The sequence below is a fragment of the Labrus mixtus genome, chromosome 21 (assembly GCF_963584025.1).
Source record: "Labrus mixtus chromosome 21, fLabMix1.1, whole genome shotgun sequence".
In the NCBI taxonomy this organism is placed as follows: domain Eukaryota; kingdom Metazoa; phylum Chordata; class Actinopteri; order Labriformes; family Labridae; genus Labrus; species Labrus mixtus.
This window is the reverse complement of record NC_083632.1, coordinates 16,319,164-16,337,007: the sequence shown is the minus strand read 5'-3', so window position 1 is coordinate 16,337,007 and position 17,844 is coordinate 16,319,164. Positions and strand designations below refer to the sequence as shown.

Genomic DNA, 17,844 nt, shown 5'->3' with positions numbered 1-17,844 from the left:
TTTGGATTAAAGTAGACAAAAGCATACATTTCATATCTAGATAGGACACCAGCTGGCGCTAGCAGATTTTACCAGCTGTAGCTAACCAGCTAAACCAATACTAGCCGCACAAGTGAATTTAAATTGCTGTCTCTAGCTTTTAGCAGCTGAAGAGTTCCACATATTCACTCGATTGCAATTAAAAAGTTAGCTCTTGCACCAGCTGATGATTTAAACTTTAAACAATTTAAAAACATTGCTGACAACAGAAAGAAGCTGCATAATATATGTTTGTTCCCCAATGTGGCACTAGTTAGTCTCTGTATTCCACATACTGCTTATGTTTCTTTCTTACAAAACCCTCTTAGGCCTTCTAGATTACATGCTAACATCGGTCAATCATTTCACTAGCATAGCTACTGTGCTGGTTTTTACGACTGAAGAGACGACTTGATATGAAACTTTCCGTTAATCATGAAGCCTCCACAGTTCTGTATACCATACGTGACATATAAGAACAACATCTCTTTTACTCCTGAAACATATGTCTCCTCAGGGCGCTGCATCATCACAAACTATAGGTCACATCTCCTTATGGAGTCACTCATCATGCAGAGATGTAGTTTAAGCATTATCATGGGGCGATCTGACATCAAAACTGTCACCTGAGAAGATGAATTTCTATGCTAGTATGCGGGAAAAGAGGCACTTTCTGTTGCATCATGTAAGTCACTCAGTGTCTTCTATTCTCTGGCAGTAATAGAAGGCTAAACATACACTGATGTACCCAAGTCGGGATGTTGGGAAACATTTGGCTTAAATTGGGCAAAGTGTTAAGTGCCTCTGTATTCTTAGTGGTTAGCTTAACAAGCCCAGTTGAAATCTGATGTGCGACCTGAAAATCGCAAATCATCTGTTTGGACCGCTTTGCGACAGGCTGCTTGTAGTTTCTTTGCCTATCAATGCGGTACATTTAGAAAAGCCAAAATTCAAAGTAAATATGAGCATTTTAAAGTTTTGCCTAATCCTGGTTGATGATGGCTAGGTTTGCTGAAGATGAAAACGGCAATCAAGAGTGGAACTGAGCTGATACCTTCTTGAACACTGACAGTATCCAGGTGAGACTTGCAGACACGACTGAATAGTGCACAGAGAAGCTATGTGGCTTTATCCAAACAGGTAACATGCTCACACAAATATTCTAGTTAGCTTAAAATACGATCTTTCACTTTTGAACCAACATTGGGAGGATTCAGCGTCTGTTAATGGAGCGCCCACGCTATGTAACTGAACTTCCTGGCTCCCCGCTTGCTTTTTGTTGGGTAAAACAAACAACAAATAACCATGTTTATTTAGGTTCTAACACTTGAACTTTTCCCCTTTAAATCACAAGGGCTGCAGTGTGCAGTAAACACCATTAAGCATTCTGCTCTCGTAAGGGTTTTAAACTAGGTCTATTCTGTAACATTCCCATAGTTGTCTGTTGATGAAGTTTGAAGTAAGTGGATAATTCTCTGTGAGTAACATATACTGTTACACATTCTGTACACCATCCATTTTACATTCGACGATGACACAACACTTCAATGTAGAAGCTTTAATGACTTCATAGACTGAACCAGTAGAGTCGCGACGTGTAACATCAGGGGAATGGAAACAATGGAACATGTCAGTACAATGTTCCCTGCAGCAATGTTCATAATCAAGTTTCACTGAATTATACATGTTTACTATGATTGCAGTGATAAAGACTATATCATAGAAGTGTTTCCCATAGAATGAAGCTGTACCTGGTAGGTGGAGTTGCTGGGGGCGGGGTGGGGGGTCGTAACAATTTTTTTTTTGTTTTTTTTCATCTTAGGTTATATTTAAATTTGAGGGTAGGCAAACGACATACCGGTAATCTGCTCATCTTACATCCCTTCCATTCTCTTATCACACACATGCACCTCCTTTCTCACACACAGCGTCTCTCTCTCTCTCTCTCTCTCTTTTAAAGAGAAACTAGAAAAAAGGTCACAAATATTCTTGGTTGGCAATTAATACACCTGGGAACTGGAAGAGTGTGAGGAAATAAGGGAGAAAAGATAAAGGCCAGGTGGTTAAGACGAGTGAAGATACGGGGGTGAGGAGGAATGTTTAATTTGATATCATTTATTTATTCGAGGGGGAAATTGTCTTTCAGCCTCTGAATGGGGACAGCTTCAGTCAGGCCCAATGAGGCAGAAAGATGTTAAGTTGGTAGCTCACGGGTATTTCAGCAGGTACAGTTTGATCACACAGGAAGTTCAAGCTTACAGATGGCAGATGAGCTTATTTACCTTGAGGCCACACTCTGCTACACTGTTACCATCTCAACACACTGTGAAGTGATACATGAACTGCAGCTAAACTGGCCATAACCCAGTCGAATATGAATATTTAATAGGGAACGGGAAGGGGGGGGGGGGGGGGGGGGGGGTGGGAAGTGTTTTGCTCACCTGGAAGACAGTCACTATGGCCCAGAGAAGAGAATCAAAGTTTTTCCTGTCTGGTAGAGTGTCTCCATCCCTCTCAGACCCAAACTTACATCCAAACAGATGCATCCCGAGGATACTGAGGAAGGAGGGACAGGAGAAGACCAAACAGGAAACAGAAGAATAAATGTTTACACGAGACCTAGTCATTAGATACAGAACAAATAAATGGAAACGAACATGCTGCAAAAGCTTGTTTATCTGGTTTTGACTCCACTAAGGATTATACCAACTGCTAGAAAACACTGTGGCAGAATGCATTGCATGTAATTACAAAAGCAATAATAAAAGTATTCAAATGAAACTAGCTTTACAACAGTAATGATAGAACAAAAGCATAAAAAAATGACGAACAAACTGCCCATAATGCATTGAGGACGACATGTTGCCACGAAAGGAAGAGGAAACGGAGCACTTTTGCCAGATTAAGTTCAGCACCATGGAGAGCGCTGCAAACCCCGGCAAAGTAATCTGATGGATTTCATGTAAGGCACTAGTTTAAGTAAATAAACGGTAATAGCATTAGAGACTGAAGATACAGTTTCATAAGACTGTAAGTTGTAGTTCATCATTATTTACTTTTTTTTTCTTAGAGTAAGAGGAGGCGATCAAAGACAAGTCTTTAAGTATAAAGCTCACATGAGGGATGGATAACTGTGCTGTGTAAGAAAACTGGAAACAGGAGGGCGTATTAAGCTTCTCTCCATCAAAATGTAACAGAATCTGCAGAGGAAAACACATGTAGTGCACAGGCTTACATCCCACGACTAATTTGTTTAATCTGTACATGAGCAGTACAGTGACAAGAACAATTTGCATTTTCAGGGGGGGGGCAATGGGTTGTTTCTAATTCCCTAACAACAGTTTATCCAACCTCCTGGATCATTAGTGCAGCAGCACAGTCGGTTGCGTACAAAACCTCGCAGCAAAAACAACACTCTGGGAGGTCAGAAGTTCTTTAGAAAAAGTGAGAGGTTTCATCTTTTTCTCCACTTTCCTGTTAAATGACGGATAACTTTTGAACTTAGGTCAGACGCAGGCTAGCAGGCACGCCTCAAGTCTTTATGCTAAGCTTCTTTAGTTGCCTCCAAGCTCTTTTCCATAATCACTGCAAAGACATTCTGCTTAACAAACCCTGGGAAAGAATGCAAATAACATTTTTTTTTTTTTTTTTTTTTTTTTTTAAGAAAAAATGTGGCAGTGCGTCTGCATCCAATCTTGTTTCTATTCAGGAACGCAGACACCGAAGCTCAACTGGAGCTGAGGGATCAATGAGCAGCACTGAGCTGTGTCAACTTGGCAGCCCTTCACTCAAACCAAGGGCTGTTTATCTATGAAAATAAGAAGCCCTTGGAAAACTCTGTGTGTGTCTTTATGTAGATATGTGATGTCACATGCCACTGCAGAAATCAGGATTTTGTGACCTCTGATGACACTAGTCAGTTCTTCTGTCACTTTTTTCTTAATCAAATCTGATCGGGCAAATCAACAGTCCTGATGACAGTTTTGTTAACAAACCATTGGAGTCTTATGTAATTTCTATTTTGAAAGACAAAGTCTCCATTTTTATGAGGAAGTGTTTGGGCATGTTTTAGGATTTCCTGCACTTCTGCAAATAATCACTTTATCATCAGAGACCAAAAAACGAAAAGAAAACAAATGATATATAATCAGGTGTGTGTGCATGTGCAAACTCCAAATGTACTTAGTATTGATCCACCACTTATCTTTTTTACATCTTGATGCTCTCATCTCAATCTGCAGGTTTTTTTGAATGGGTCTCTGATTAATCCTTTTTTTAATTTTTGTACGCCATTCTCACAAACTTTGCAGCTCACACATTCAGCCTACCTGCGCTGGAGGATACTGTCTCCTATGGGACACTGAGGTTTATCACCAATCTTAAAGCCCTTACTCACCACTGCTCCTCGTGTGCTCGGGTTTCCCCGTAGACTAAACCACTGGCAGATTTTTATTTATAAGGGTATTCTCTGTCTGCTTTCATCTCACCTAACGGCGCTACATACTTCAAGGAAGTGCTGGAAGTTACAACCTTCTCTCTCAGGATTTATACCTTTAACTACCCCTAAAGCCCGTACTGAGTTGGGAAAAAGGGCGTTCAAGTATGCTGCTCCCTCTCCTTGGAATCGGTTGCAAAATACTCCAAATCTTCAGGAGCTGGTTTCATTGGATGTTTTTGATCTGGAGACAGGCATTACAGTCTGTACATGAATCTTATTGCCCCTTTTTGATCGCCTTGTTGATGATAATTGAAGACAAATCTTGATGAATGTTTCTTATATTTTGTGATTCCTTTATTTATGTTAATGGTTGTTAAGTGTTTTATGTCTGAAACCCAGTCATTTGTGCTGGTGTCTGTCTTGGTCAGGGTGTAAAATTGATTCTTAATCTCATGACACCTTTCCTGGTTAAAAAACAATTAAATAAAAATAATAAAAATAATTAAAAGAGGTTGTGGCACTGATGAAATGTTTATATTGTACTTTGCATTGAAAGACAGAGTGCACGCCGCTCCCTCTCCCGCTGCCTACCTGAAGATGAAAATAAAGAGCATGAGCAGCATGCAGAAGGTGGCCACGTTGTCCATGGTCTTCATCAGCACCACCAGCTGCCTCTGCAGGGCGGGCATGAAACGGACCAGCTTCAGCACCCGCATCAGCCGGAAGGTCCTCAGCACTGAAAGACCACCACCCTGCTGACCCACAATCTCCCAAACACTGTAAACAAAGGAAAACAACAATGTGTTTTTTTAAACACACAGAGCACTCACACTAATTAGAAAGGAGGACATTTCACATGGCATTGAGTAGCTTTGTTTAAAAAGTGTTATTTATTCAAACTTGATTTACTAGTTAAAGAAATATTAATGACATAATGAATTGGACCACTTTGGATCAGAAGAACAGGCTGTAAACATATTATTGACATTCAGTAAAACATCATGTTACATGTTTATTTTAAGTCATGTTTATAACTACTGGATGAATGTCAGGCCAATCTTCCACCACCTTTTGGCCATGTTTTAAGTCTCCATCAGCTTGTTTTAATACAGTGTAGGTAGTGTACAGCGGCTTTATCTGGAAGGGTTAATTGAAAGTGAATCAAAAGAGTTAGTAAATAAGTTCCATGCTGAAAAGCCTAAAGTGATGAGAAAGATGCTTATTGGCTGAGTAGAACCAATGTTCATTTTGGTTCATAGATACATTTTAGTCCAGTTTTCATCTTTAAAAAGTCTTTACATTTGAGTCATAACTGGTCGTCATCTTCTTAATAATTCAATTAGCCTAAAGCGGGTAACAGTTAATGGTAAGGTGACAGGATGACAGGTTCTTTTAGCTTTTTCGTAAACAAAAACAAACGTGCTTCAGTTCGTCAACGTTTGGTCTTCGTCATGGAAAGTGAGTAATAGACGAACATTTATTGTCGTATTCTTCATTTACAAAACTAACATTGAGTAGAAGAGAATAGAACTGTCAGCTGATATCTCTTAATACCCATTGCCATGTTCTGTGTTCATTGGGGAAATACTGAACATTGTACCTTCAAAATAAATTGTTTTGATTTTTTTTACAAATTTGATTATAACTTCCTGAACTTCTCAAAATCAAAAGCATTATTCTACATCTGCATTCATAATATGATAAATATACATATATATAATGATGAAGATACCCGATTTTATTGTGGCAGTGTCAAAAAAAGAAGCCATTATTTTTTGTCCTGTCATTACCTTGTTTTCAGAATAACACTTCCAATGGAGCCTCACAGGCCTCTGAGGAGACTGCTCGCATATTTTGACAACTCTGTTCACATGCCACAATCACAAACTTTGCGTAAATAGAGTCAAATTGAAAGTTAAGTTAGCTCTTCCTCTGTAACTTGAATTGGCTTATTTCCCGTAGGGTTTTTTAAAGCTACATTCCACTCAGTATATAGTAATGACCACAGGTTTATGAGCTGTATGTGTTTCCAGCAGTAGTAATGGGGTGGCTGTGGATCAGTGGTGGAGTCAGTCCTCTCTCAAACAGAAGGTTAAGGGTTCGATCCCCCGCTCCTATAGCTACATGTCCGATGTGTCCTTGGGCAAGACACTTAACCCCAAGTTGCTCCTGCTGCTTCATCGGCTGGTGCAGAGTATGAACGTGTATGAAAGGGATATGGGGGACACTTTATGCATGAAACAAATCGAGGCTATTAGGAGATGATCTTCTTCTGTGCTCACCTGATGACCACGATGATACCGTCAAAGATGTTGTAGGGATTCTTGATGTAGCCAAAGGGTCCGTAGACCAGAACCTTCAGTAGCATCTCCAGAGCGAACAGGCTGGTGAACACAATGTTACTGATCTCCAAGGCATTGGTCAACTCGTCAGGCTGAGAAAAACAAGAGAGCGACAAAGAGAGGGGAGTGATTAATGGACGACTGTGGTTTGCTACACTCTTGCATGATACTCCAAATGGAAGAGCTAAAACATTTGTTTTGTTTTCCAGCACTTTGAACGTCTTCCAACAGTGCTGGATGAGCATCATGCATCGTCTATATTAAACCTGCAAACCAGCAGACTGGGTAAGCAAGACATTTATGACTACAGCAAAAACACCTGCTGCTCAACATGTGCACATGGAAATTTGCCAATGATTGAATTCAATTGAAATATGACCAACCTATCTTTTCACACTCGTACAATACACACACTCGACCTTTATCTTGCACCACACACACACACACACACACACACACTGATTACAATGCCGCTGCTGAATATGCCCAGGACGTCTGCTCAAAGCTCATCAGAGAATTGGACTGCCACTCACATCTCAGATCAAACAACGTGAGTGTGTGTGTGTGTGAGCATTTGAGCGTGGGTGTGTGCCAGAAAAAAGTGGCTTTGCAGACAGACAAGAGAAAGAACTAAAGCCTAAAATAAAAAGCGCAGAACATCCAAATCTGACACGATAAGAACATCAGACAGCCATAACAAGTGTCCATAATTATGGTCCAGAAGAAGGGTCAGTGAGGATGCTGTCATGTGTCTGCGGCCTGTGTAGCACTCCAGGCTTCACAAGGCCTTTCATCTCCAAGCAGTAAACAGTTTACACAACTCAAACATGGTGTCATACACACTCACATTACACGGACATAACACAGAGGATGGAAGGTGTTCAGGGCCTGATCTGTGTTTGCATGTTCCCCATTATAAAAGTGTGAGCGAATCTGTGCATACATATGTGTACGACTGCCTAGCTGACAGTCTCAATATCCCTTTTTAAGTGTGTGCATAAGTAGAGCTGTCGCCCTGACAGAAGCATTATTCCAGGGCTGCACCAGGAGGTAATGTAATGTAATGTAAATACAGTGTGTGCCATTTAGTCTGCTCTGGCAGGCTGCCACTCATCACTTTACACCCTGACTGTTTAAGCAGTGACTACTAAAAACTAGAAGAGAGAAACATAGAAAGACATTTCATGTTAAAAAAAACAGATCCTCATGCTGTATTATGGCACCAGTTTGTCTGGAGCACTTTAGCATACTGACTGAGTAGTTATTTATCAAAAAGTGTTACACTGCTTTAAGGTCATGTTTGAAAGAAATGGTTGCTCCAGTTTCTTTTCTTTGAAGCGGTGAACATTTAAAGTGTAATTCATTCTTAGCTTTCATTCTAAGTAAATACTGTTTGCAGACAGAATTTAGGAGTAGACCTTAATTCTATTTCAAAAAGGGAACATATCAGCAATAAGTCCGTATTATAAATGACTTAAATACAATCTGAATATCAGCTGAAAATAATGCTGTAGTTCTCCAGGTGGGCGGCGCGGGTTCAAGTCCAACTTGTGGCTCCTTTTCCTGCATGTCATTCCCCACTCTCTCTCTCCTTGATTTCCAGCTCTATCCACTGTCCTATCTCTACATTAAAGGCACAAAAAAGCCAAAAAATAAAAATCTTTAAATAAAAATAGAAAATAATGTTTCACATTAAGGGATTCGGTGTCACTTGTTCTCAAGCACGGAGTGAGATTAAATGTTCTATACCAGTGGTTCCCAAAGTGGGGGTCGGGACCCCCTGGGGGGTCGCAAGACACTGAAAATGGGGTCGCAAGAATTCTTCCAAAAACATATAAAAGTGAAAAATGACTTAAAATTGCATAATTTGAACCACTATTGTAAAAAATATATATACAAGGAAACTAGCTCAAGAGATGACTTATGTTTTACTTTAATCATTTCTTACAACAAATTACTAAAATAATGTTACAATGTTACAAATGTGTTACAAAGCAGGTTTGTTATTGTCTGTTGTTATAATGCTAGTGTTTGGATAGGCTGTGCCCGGCTGTGCACACCAGGTAATGTTTTAACCACCTCCATGGACAGTGTGGGTCTCTAGCACCTTATTTCTGGGGGTCATGGGCCGAAAAGTTTGGGAAACTCTGCTCTAAACAACTCTAGTATCCGTCCATTAAACATTGTATTAACCCTAACACCTTTACCTCCCCTCACAACAAAAACACAACAAACAAAAGTCTGTAGCAGGCTGTAGCTGGTCACATTGTGTCCGTATCCGTCAAGAAAAAAAGATAATTTAGATTTTAGGCTACTGACCACATATTTGTTCTAGTTTCAATTCACTTTTTTAAACCAAAAGTGAATGTCTATTTCTCAAAACTTTTTCTTGTAACTTCTTGCCTTGTATCAAAAGTACAGAAGTGTGACTAAGTGACGTTTAATGTGGCCGAAGTTGCAACAGACTGAATCCATACCTCTCGGCTGCATTTTAGGTATCCATTTGATGTTAGCTAGAAAAGTAGGCATTTTCATAACCACAGCATGGCAGCACATTTCACATTCAGGCAGAAATGTTAAAGTGCATGGTTGAAACTTGAAAGGGGTCGTTCACTATGTGCTCTGAGGAAGCAGTCAAAAGCAACCACTGTCTGCAGATAGCTTCAATAAGAGCATCTTGACAGCATTCCTGAGTCAAACCTTACAAGTCATTTCTCAGTATTAAGTCATTACTCCCATAAGACCAGGATGCAACAGTGAGCCCTGAGGCAGAAAAGATGTCCAGCAGCACCAAAGCCTTATGTTGCAGCATAATGGAAAGCCTGAAACTTCCAACTTGAATTTCACTGACTTGTGAAAACTTACTATGTTAACATTGTTTCTTTTACATTATGGTGACAGGAGGGAGGCTTTACCTTTGACCTTCTGCTCATTTACTCTGTGCATTATATATGTAATACAGGCTTTGTAATGCTCCTGGATGAAAACAAAAACATGTGATTGGGTTGGCCTGTTCATAGATTAATAGAATTCTATTTAAGGCACAATGTCCATGTAATAATACATGGAATTTCCAAGATATCCTTGAAAATGTATTTTTACACACAATAAATATAAGAAATAATTGAATATCGATGAACAATTTCTCTGGATAAATATGAAGTATATTAACTGAATATAACTTTATTGTTAATGTCATTTTTACACTAAAGGTTGTTTGCAAACTGAATTCCAAAATCTGACCAACCCTTGTGGACATCCTATTTCGTCCAGTAACGTCTCAGTTTCAAGTATTTCAGGATAGAGTGTCGTGATATTAAAATCTGTATCAGTGTCTAAAACAAGATTTTGGTATCATAACAACACTAGTGTACCATTAAAGCTGAGTCCTTATCCCAACAACTTAGTTTTGATTTAACACTTCTGCACGTTTCCTTTTCTGGTTGTGCACCTGAGGGAGGAAAGTGACTCGCAATTTCCACATAGTCTGTGCTCGTCCCGCACCACGGAGCTGATCGCTCCCTTTCTCAATACTTTTCCACAGCACACACCGCGGTACGTCTCGGGAGCATGGCAACAACGCCATTCCACTCTGCTCTGTTCCAAATAAGTGCTGAGTCAAAACAGGCACCAAACGATCCAGAAGCGGACCCGGTTGGGTACTCTAGGACGGAGCAAATCCATGTCCCTAATGGAACGCAGCCTGCAATGACTATGTGGAAATGATGGCTTATTTCTGACAAAATCTCTATTTACAGATTCTACACAGAAAGTCGAATCTGTATATGGGGGTCTGGATTTTTAGCATGGGAAGTGTTGTGGTTTCTGTTTATCGTACATTTGTAGACCGAGCTGTATTGACCAATTGCGTGTCAGAAAGCTTTGATATGCACCACAAAGTCTATATGCACTGCAAAAAGCAGGCGGAACATTATCTGCACTAATGCCATTCCAGACTGTACTCTATTAAATGTTTGATTTGTCTCAATTAACAGATATTTGCATCCGTTCCCAGAGGCTTATCATAGATCAGACAATGATAGATGATGATTGCTCAAGGGTTCTGAGATTGTTGTTTACATGAAAACAAAAAGTTAGAAAAAAAAAAAGGAACGATGAAGGAGTTTTATACAGTATGGGCCACTTTCATCCATTCAGACAGATGTTCCCTAATTGAAAGCCAAACCTCAGTTTAATTAAACCTCCTTTTCACTGGAAACCTGCTCTACCTCTGTGTGACAGCCACGCACAAAAGATACAAAGTAAATAAACATGAATCCATAAAAAGGACATTTCTAAAGTGCTGATTGACAAAATGTGTAGACATTGACTGGAAAAAAAAAACATTATTTGCCCTCTTGTGGTTATAGCTTGTCATTCAAATGGTTTTGATTTGCTAAGATACATTTTTGGTAAAGAAATGACTCGAACCAATCAGGGGAGAGTGTCTTTAATCACCTCTTTTTTAACAGTTTTGGTAAGAGTTTAAGATTTTTTTCATAGGATTAGAAAAGGCTGAAAAATATTTAAGACAACAGTGCAGAAGTGTTGAAGCTTGCTTATTTCTTCATTCAAAATACAATCAAAGACTACTAATAATTGGGAAATATTTAACCCTTTCTTTTAAAAATCATCAGGTAACTTCTGGTCTACACCAAACGATTGCATTTTCTTCCTGCCTTCTTTCTTGAAAACATAACTTTACTACGCCTGAATCATCATATCCGCCAATATGCTTCTTTCCTTTGTCCAGTAAATCAAAGATGTGTTAGAGTTGTTCTCCTGTGTTGGGCAGATTTCTAATTTCAACAGAAAGATGGCGACAACAAACACTTGACTTGAAAAAATGACTTGAACTGGAATCAGTGGTGGTTAATTAGATTAATTAAGTGCATTTCACTAAATGACATAGTCCACATGTTCATGCTAGCACCATCATGCAATACATGTGCAATGCAAAAGGGACTGTGAAGAAAATATAATCAAAGAAAAGAGGACTATCTTTTTTTCTACTGTTCCTTTGATAAAAAAAAAAGAATAATTTGCCCACGCAGTGCAGCCCCTGCCAGGGAAACCCGCTTCCTGCAAAAAAAACAAGCAGTTCTCTGTTTCATCTCACCTCTTTGTCATTGTCTGTGTCTCTTGTGTCTGTTTCTGGGTTCACAGACACAGACAAATCTATTCGTTTGATCCCAGTGCTTTATTGTGTCCATTCATTTGTTCACTGACGAGCGAGGCGGCGGCAAATCCTTTAAACAAGCACATAAGCTTTGTGCGATTAAGAGAAGTTCAAAGGGTAAACGAATGCTGCTGCACTTAGATGTTTATGTGTTCTTTTAGATGAATGCCCTTACACACTGCTATACAGAAACGCACACACACACTCGTGAACAGATGTGTGTAATACCAAAAAATACAGAGGGATCAACCAAGAGATAAAATACAAACCAAGTCGGCCACACACATCAACCCACACCTCACACTCAGCATTCATTACCATGCACATATGCTGCATGCACAAAGCTCTTCATAGAAACACACTTTTAACCATACCCATAGACAAACACATGCACACATAGCTTTATAATAGATGTGATTGATAAGCCAGAACAAAAAGTACACTTTTTATGAGGTGAGACTTGGACTGTAGACATCTGGCCTTGAGAATGAGGTTCAGGTCATTATTTTTCCCCCACTGTTTCGCTCTGCTATTGTTCCAGCTAGTATATTAGACATTCCTCAGACATCATGCAAGATTACTGCAAGAGAATGAGACCATAAAAGTGTTTCTCACACATAGAGAAGCACACAGGAACGGAAAAAAAAAAACAATTGGCAGTACAAAAATACACCAACAACCAACCAACCAACCCAACACACACACACGCTGACATCACCAAAGGTTCAAAGCCATTAACTTTTCAAATGGGGAGATTTTTTAATTGACTAATAGCCACTGAGGTGTAAATACTACCTACAGGGAGATGAATGTGGCTATATGTGCACAAGTTTGTAACTGAGAAAGATGTCCTCACTTTTCTAATTGCTTGGGTTGATGGCTGTTACCTAGGTAATGAGGCTGCAGAAGCATTAGGAGGTGAAGTGTGCTAGATGAGGAATAGTGTAATCTGGTTAGTGCTAATGTAATGCCACCTAATCTGATGTGATCTAATCTAAACTGGATACTGCGAGCCGCACTATTCGAGAATGTCAATGATCCAGCACTGACTGGTATGTGTGTGTTTGTAGGTGTGGGTGTTAGTTTAGACAAGTGGTCTGCTTGGGAATGATATAGGAGAGGACATTTCAAGCATGAAATGTTAAATGATACATTCACCATCATGGTTGGTTGGTTGTGATTTCATAATGATGAGGATATGTCCCAGATGACTGAGTACTGTGTGATTTTACCTTGGTTTTTGGATCATTGAACATAATACAATAAAAGCTACAGAGGCTATAGGTTTAGGCTTATATAACCTAAATAAACAATTATAATATACTTTGCTTGTTCAATCATCCAATCCTTAAATCTGGTGTTACACAGGGATCAATATCAGAACTCTTGCTCTTTTACATTTCCAAATATTTTGTCTTTACTGATTGTTTAAAAGGTGTACTGTATGCGATGTTTAGAGCAGAATTTCATATCCAAATCACGCTGTCTTCAGACACTCCTCCTTCATACATCAGCACCCCCACCCCCTCCTCTCTTCACACTTCCTCCACCCCTCCCATACTCTTTCACCTGCAAGTGTCCATGAGGCAGAGAGCATCAGACGAGTGCTAATAAACATTTAAACACCATCCTGCCATCAATTTTAAGGGTCACTATGCATCACAAAGTTGATTCACTTGGTGCTCCACACCAATTGCCCCAAGAGGGATTAATAAAGTTAAGTTTATTAATAATAAATTGAATTGAATTGATTCTGTGATGTGTTTTTGTCTTTCTACGCGAAAGCAAATCTTAAATTCGGGTTGGAAAGTCTCTTAACCCTTGCGACAAAACACCTCCATTGTGTCTACATACTGTACAGCCTTGTCCTTGACTCGAGCTGCATTGTTGTGTTAGCAGGCTAATGGTAGCGCTCTTAAATTAGCTTGTAGCTTCACATTGTATGTAGATTTACACGGAATCACCATTACCTAAAAACGCTTACGTGACATTCAAATAAGCAGTTAGTACAGTATGTTATACTTCTTTTTTAGAGGATATACTGGAATTCTGCTATATCTCTGTTAAAAATGTCACACATTCTTCCTTTAAAAGAAGTCACTTCTGTGCAGTTCTTGAAAGCAATAATAGATTAGAAATTAATCCGGACAACATTGATTGGCAACTGTAGTAAAAAAATTATATAATCAACAAAATATAGCAACCAAAGACACATGCTGCATTCCAACACTTTTGTTAATCATTTTGGAGTTATTCTTGATAAATTAAAATACAATTTTTCTCACATTCTCAACCCTGTTGAAATCTACAAAATGCAGGTTGTTCAGTTTGATATGAAAGCTGAAACCAGAGCTCGACAATCAGAGGGGAGTCAAATGGAAGATTCAATGTAGGAGCTAGTACAGAGAACTTGCAGCATGTGATTTGACACCTCATTGAACCAGGAAATAACTGAATCCACCATTTGATCACTTCATTGATTCTCCCTTTTTTGATTTCATGGCCTTCAGGGCTGGAAAAAGCCGTCCTTCCATAAACTGGGATTAAAAACTGTTGTCTTTCCGTTTTGGTCTCAGCATTTTACAAATGAGAAAAACACTGTTCTTCGGTTTGTGTTGGAGGGAGGCCAGAGTCTTTGGATGCCAACTCTATGTTCCACAGTCAGGCAGGATAAAAGCTGAATAAATATTGTCTCCGGAATGGAGCAAGAAGCTTAGTGAAAGGGTCTTACCACTGTCTTTATGGGTTGGCAAGGAATATGCAAATGTATGAGCACACAATAAAGCATCATAACCCTTAAACATACTGACACTGGGCATAAATTCCATAGCCTATGGAAATAAAACAAGTCATTACTTTCCAGAACCTATGGGAATAAACAAGTCATTGCTTCCCATTTATGCAAATACAAGTCTTTAAGGCAACTTTGTCTAATTGTACTTTTACATTTTTAATGCTAAGGTGCTTTCATTTTGGCCGCAGAGTGTAGGGGCAGATAAAAGTGGCTTAAGGAGGAGGATGTAAAATACAAACACAGCATTCAGTTAATCCATAAGGAACAGAGTGACATAATGATTCAATGGGGAATATATCTTCATCCTGCAGATCCTTTTGGCTCGCACTCAAACAAGTGGGATCTCTTTCTCTGCAGTTTTAAGACGAGCTGGCCAATTCATTTTTCAAGTGTGACCTCTTGCCACCTACAGCTCCTTTTACAACATCAGTTTTTTAAAGGGGACACATTATGAAAAATCCACTTTTACAGTGTTTGTGAACATATATTTGAGTAACCTGAGTGTATACTGACCCCCAAAATGTGAAATAAACCCATCCAGTCCTTTGTTTGTGGTCTGCAATAAGTCTTACAACACAGAGAAAAATGCTCCGTTTCAAATTTGCTCTCCCTGTGATGTCACAGTGGGATTCTGGTAAAAAAAAAAAATCCCCTCCCCTGTTATCTCCAACCATGGACTCCACCCCCAGCCTAGAACAACATTTTTGTGCAGGTCCGCCATTTTTGTTCTCACTACAGAGGAGTGATGTCTACCGGGAAAACTCAGGGGTGGGGCTCATTGCATTTAAAGAGACACACACACCAAAACGGAGCATTCTGAGAGAGCTGGTTTATACAGGGTCACAAACCTCCTCTGGTTCTTGATTCATGTTATATTTTGACCAAAGCACAGCACAGATGTTTCATTTAGACCACAGGAGACTGTTTGAAAAGGTGGAAATGGTTATAATATGTCCTCTTCAAGTAATGTCAGAACAAGAGTTTTCTCTTTCTTACAGCATGACCAAGTTTCTACTCATGTCATTCAGTTTCAGCTGCATGTTATTTATCATGCTTAAAAGAAAATACTAGCATGCTAATTCAAGACATGGTAAACATCATGCTGACTTAATGTAATCAAGTTGTTATTGTTGGCATGTTAGCATGCTAAAACTTAGAAAGCTGCTTGGATGGTTACTGACTCTTAGATCCATCCATCCATTATCTTTTACAATCGGGAGGGGCTGTCATTGGGCGAAAAGGCAGGGTACACCCTGGACTGTTCACCAGACAATCACAGGGCAGATCACAGGACTGAACCCACGCATGCACGGGGAGAAAATGCAAACTCCACACAGAAAGGGTCCTGTCAGACGAGGATTCAAACCAGGAACCTTCTTGCTACAGCGCTAACCCCTGAACCATCGCGCAGCCCATAGACTCTTAGATGTTACACTTTTTTCAGAAAAAAGCAATCTTCAATGCAGTGTGTCTGCACATGCTGTTTAACTGTGCTTAAGTCAATCCCAAGCATTTGACTCTAACTTACAAATCCAGAAGTAACTACTGCCTTCAATCCTTACATGAGACAAAAAGATTAAACTCACACAAACACACATAACACAGTAATGCCTCACTGTTGAGCAGCACTCAGAGGTTTAAAGACCCACTCAATATGTACTTTCTTTTCAAGTGCATAGCTTTCAAGGTTAATAAAGTAAAACAACTCTTGTGGGAACTGTTCACCGAATGACCCAAAAGTTACAGTTCAGATCACTTTGTGCTCATGTAACAGCTACACGCTGAATCAATATTCATGTCAGTGCTAAAAAGCTTCAACTATAACGCAGCATCCATTTCTAAAACAGAAAACATGCATTTCACCCCACTTCTCCCCTGACACTCCTGTCTTTTCTATCCCTTTTAACCTCTCCTAAAACTATTTTGGCATGTGCACCATCGCAGAGGGAGGGGGGGAAAAAAGACTGACAGTAGAGCTTCAGAAAAAGGAAGCAGGGAGGAGAGGGATTGGCTCTCTGTGGCCATTAAGACAGAGAAGAGTTTCTTATGTAAAGTGAGAGAGAGGTTGACCTTCCCAAGTAAATAGACTATGGGCTGTGTCACATAGTTGGCAGACGCACAACTATTCCATCAGCTCCACCATAAATGGTAACACTCTTAAACTGAATAGAGATAAAGCAGACACCGTCTCCTTGCTCGTCCAACCCGTCCGCCTCCACTCATCCACCCATCAGCTCCTCTATCCCTTCACTTCCAAGTCCTCACACTCTGTCATCCCTATCCAACGTTTCTATTTAATCATTTTTTTTATCCCACCATCTCTCCGTCCTGCACATATTTACATTCACTGCACTTGCTTCTTCTGCTGGCCTCAAAGGGAGCGCATGGACTGTATGAACTGTTTCCTAAGAATTTCCGACTGTTTGGGGTGTTCACATTTGTGAGTGTGCGTTTAAAAGATAGGAAGCAGACAGGAGGCTTCTGTTGAGTGTCTTGGAAAGTAAGGGCTCAGACACATCAGCCCCCGATGGGTTGCAGGTTAACATGTCTGTGTTTAAGGGACACGTGTGCATACACACTGTCTACAGCGTTGCTTCCATTCAACGGGGCAGTTTTATAACTACTACATTACAGAGTACATCCTGTACCTTTATGGGAGTGTTTGTGTTTGAATGCATTACAAAGTCTGATCCAGTTCCCCAGTCTCAGCGATACAAGTCTAAAGACCTAATAGAGAGGACTGCAGGAGTAGAATTGAAACAAAAGGAGACTGTGCCGTTAAGGTTGCAGCACCTTTGGAAGCAACTTTGGAACTGTCTTCCTCGGGATCTGAGAGAAGTGAAGTTAAAAGTAGTTAAAGGAAGAATGTGCGACCAGTAGATGTCACCCTTGAGCACCAGCACTAAACCAAAACAAACTGCTATTTGGCGACACCTCCTGTACGCTATTCTGAAGCCTTTTTTCCAACTCCACCTCCAAACCCATCTCCACTCGAAGGAGTTGAGTTATGAATTAGAACACACCATAATTAAGCACCATTAAGCGCAAGTGGCGGACAGAAATGTCCTTTGCT

General features: G+C 39.9%; 1 protein-coding gene across 13 annotated transcripts in view; it reads right to left on the bottom strand.

Annotated features, from left to right (window-relative positions):
- cacna1g (calcium channel, voltage-dependent, T type, alpha 1G subunit) overlaps positions 1-17,844 on the bottom strand; it is a 165,655-nt gene that overhangs the window by 81,590 nt on the left and 66,221 nt on the right. For all 13 annotated transcript variants that reach the window (XR_009665915.1, XM_061028047.1, XM_061028049.1 and 10 more), the window contains exons 9-11: positions 6,739-6,890; positions 5,048-5,233; positions 2,460-2,574 (exon numbers count right to left, since the gene is read on the bottom strand). Coding sequence is in view for 12 of the 13 variants with exons in the window: in XM_061028047.1 (XP_060884030.1) it covers positions 2,460-2,574; positions 5,048-5,233; positions 6,739-6,890 (453 nt within the window). In the remaining variant the exon portion in view is untranslated. The remainder of the gene's footprint in view (positions 1-2,459; positions 2,575-5,047; positions 5,234-6,738; positions 6,891-17,844) is intronic.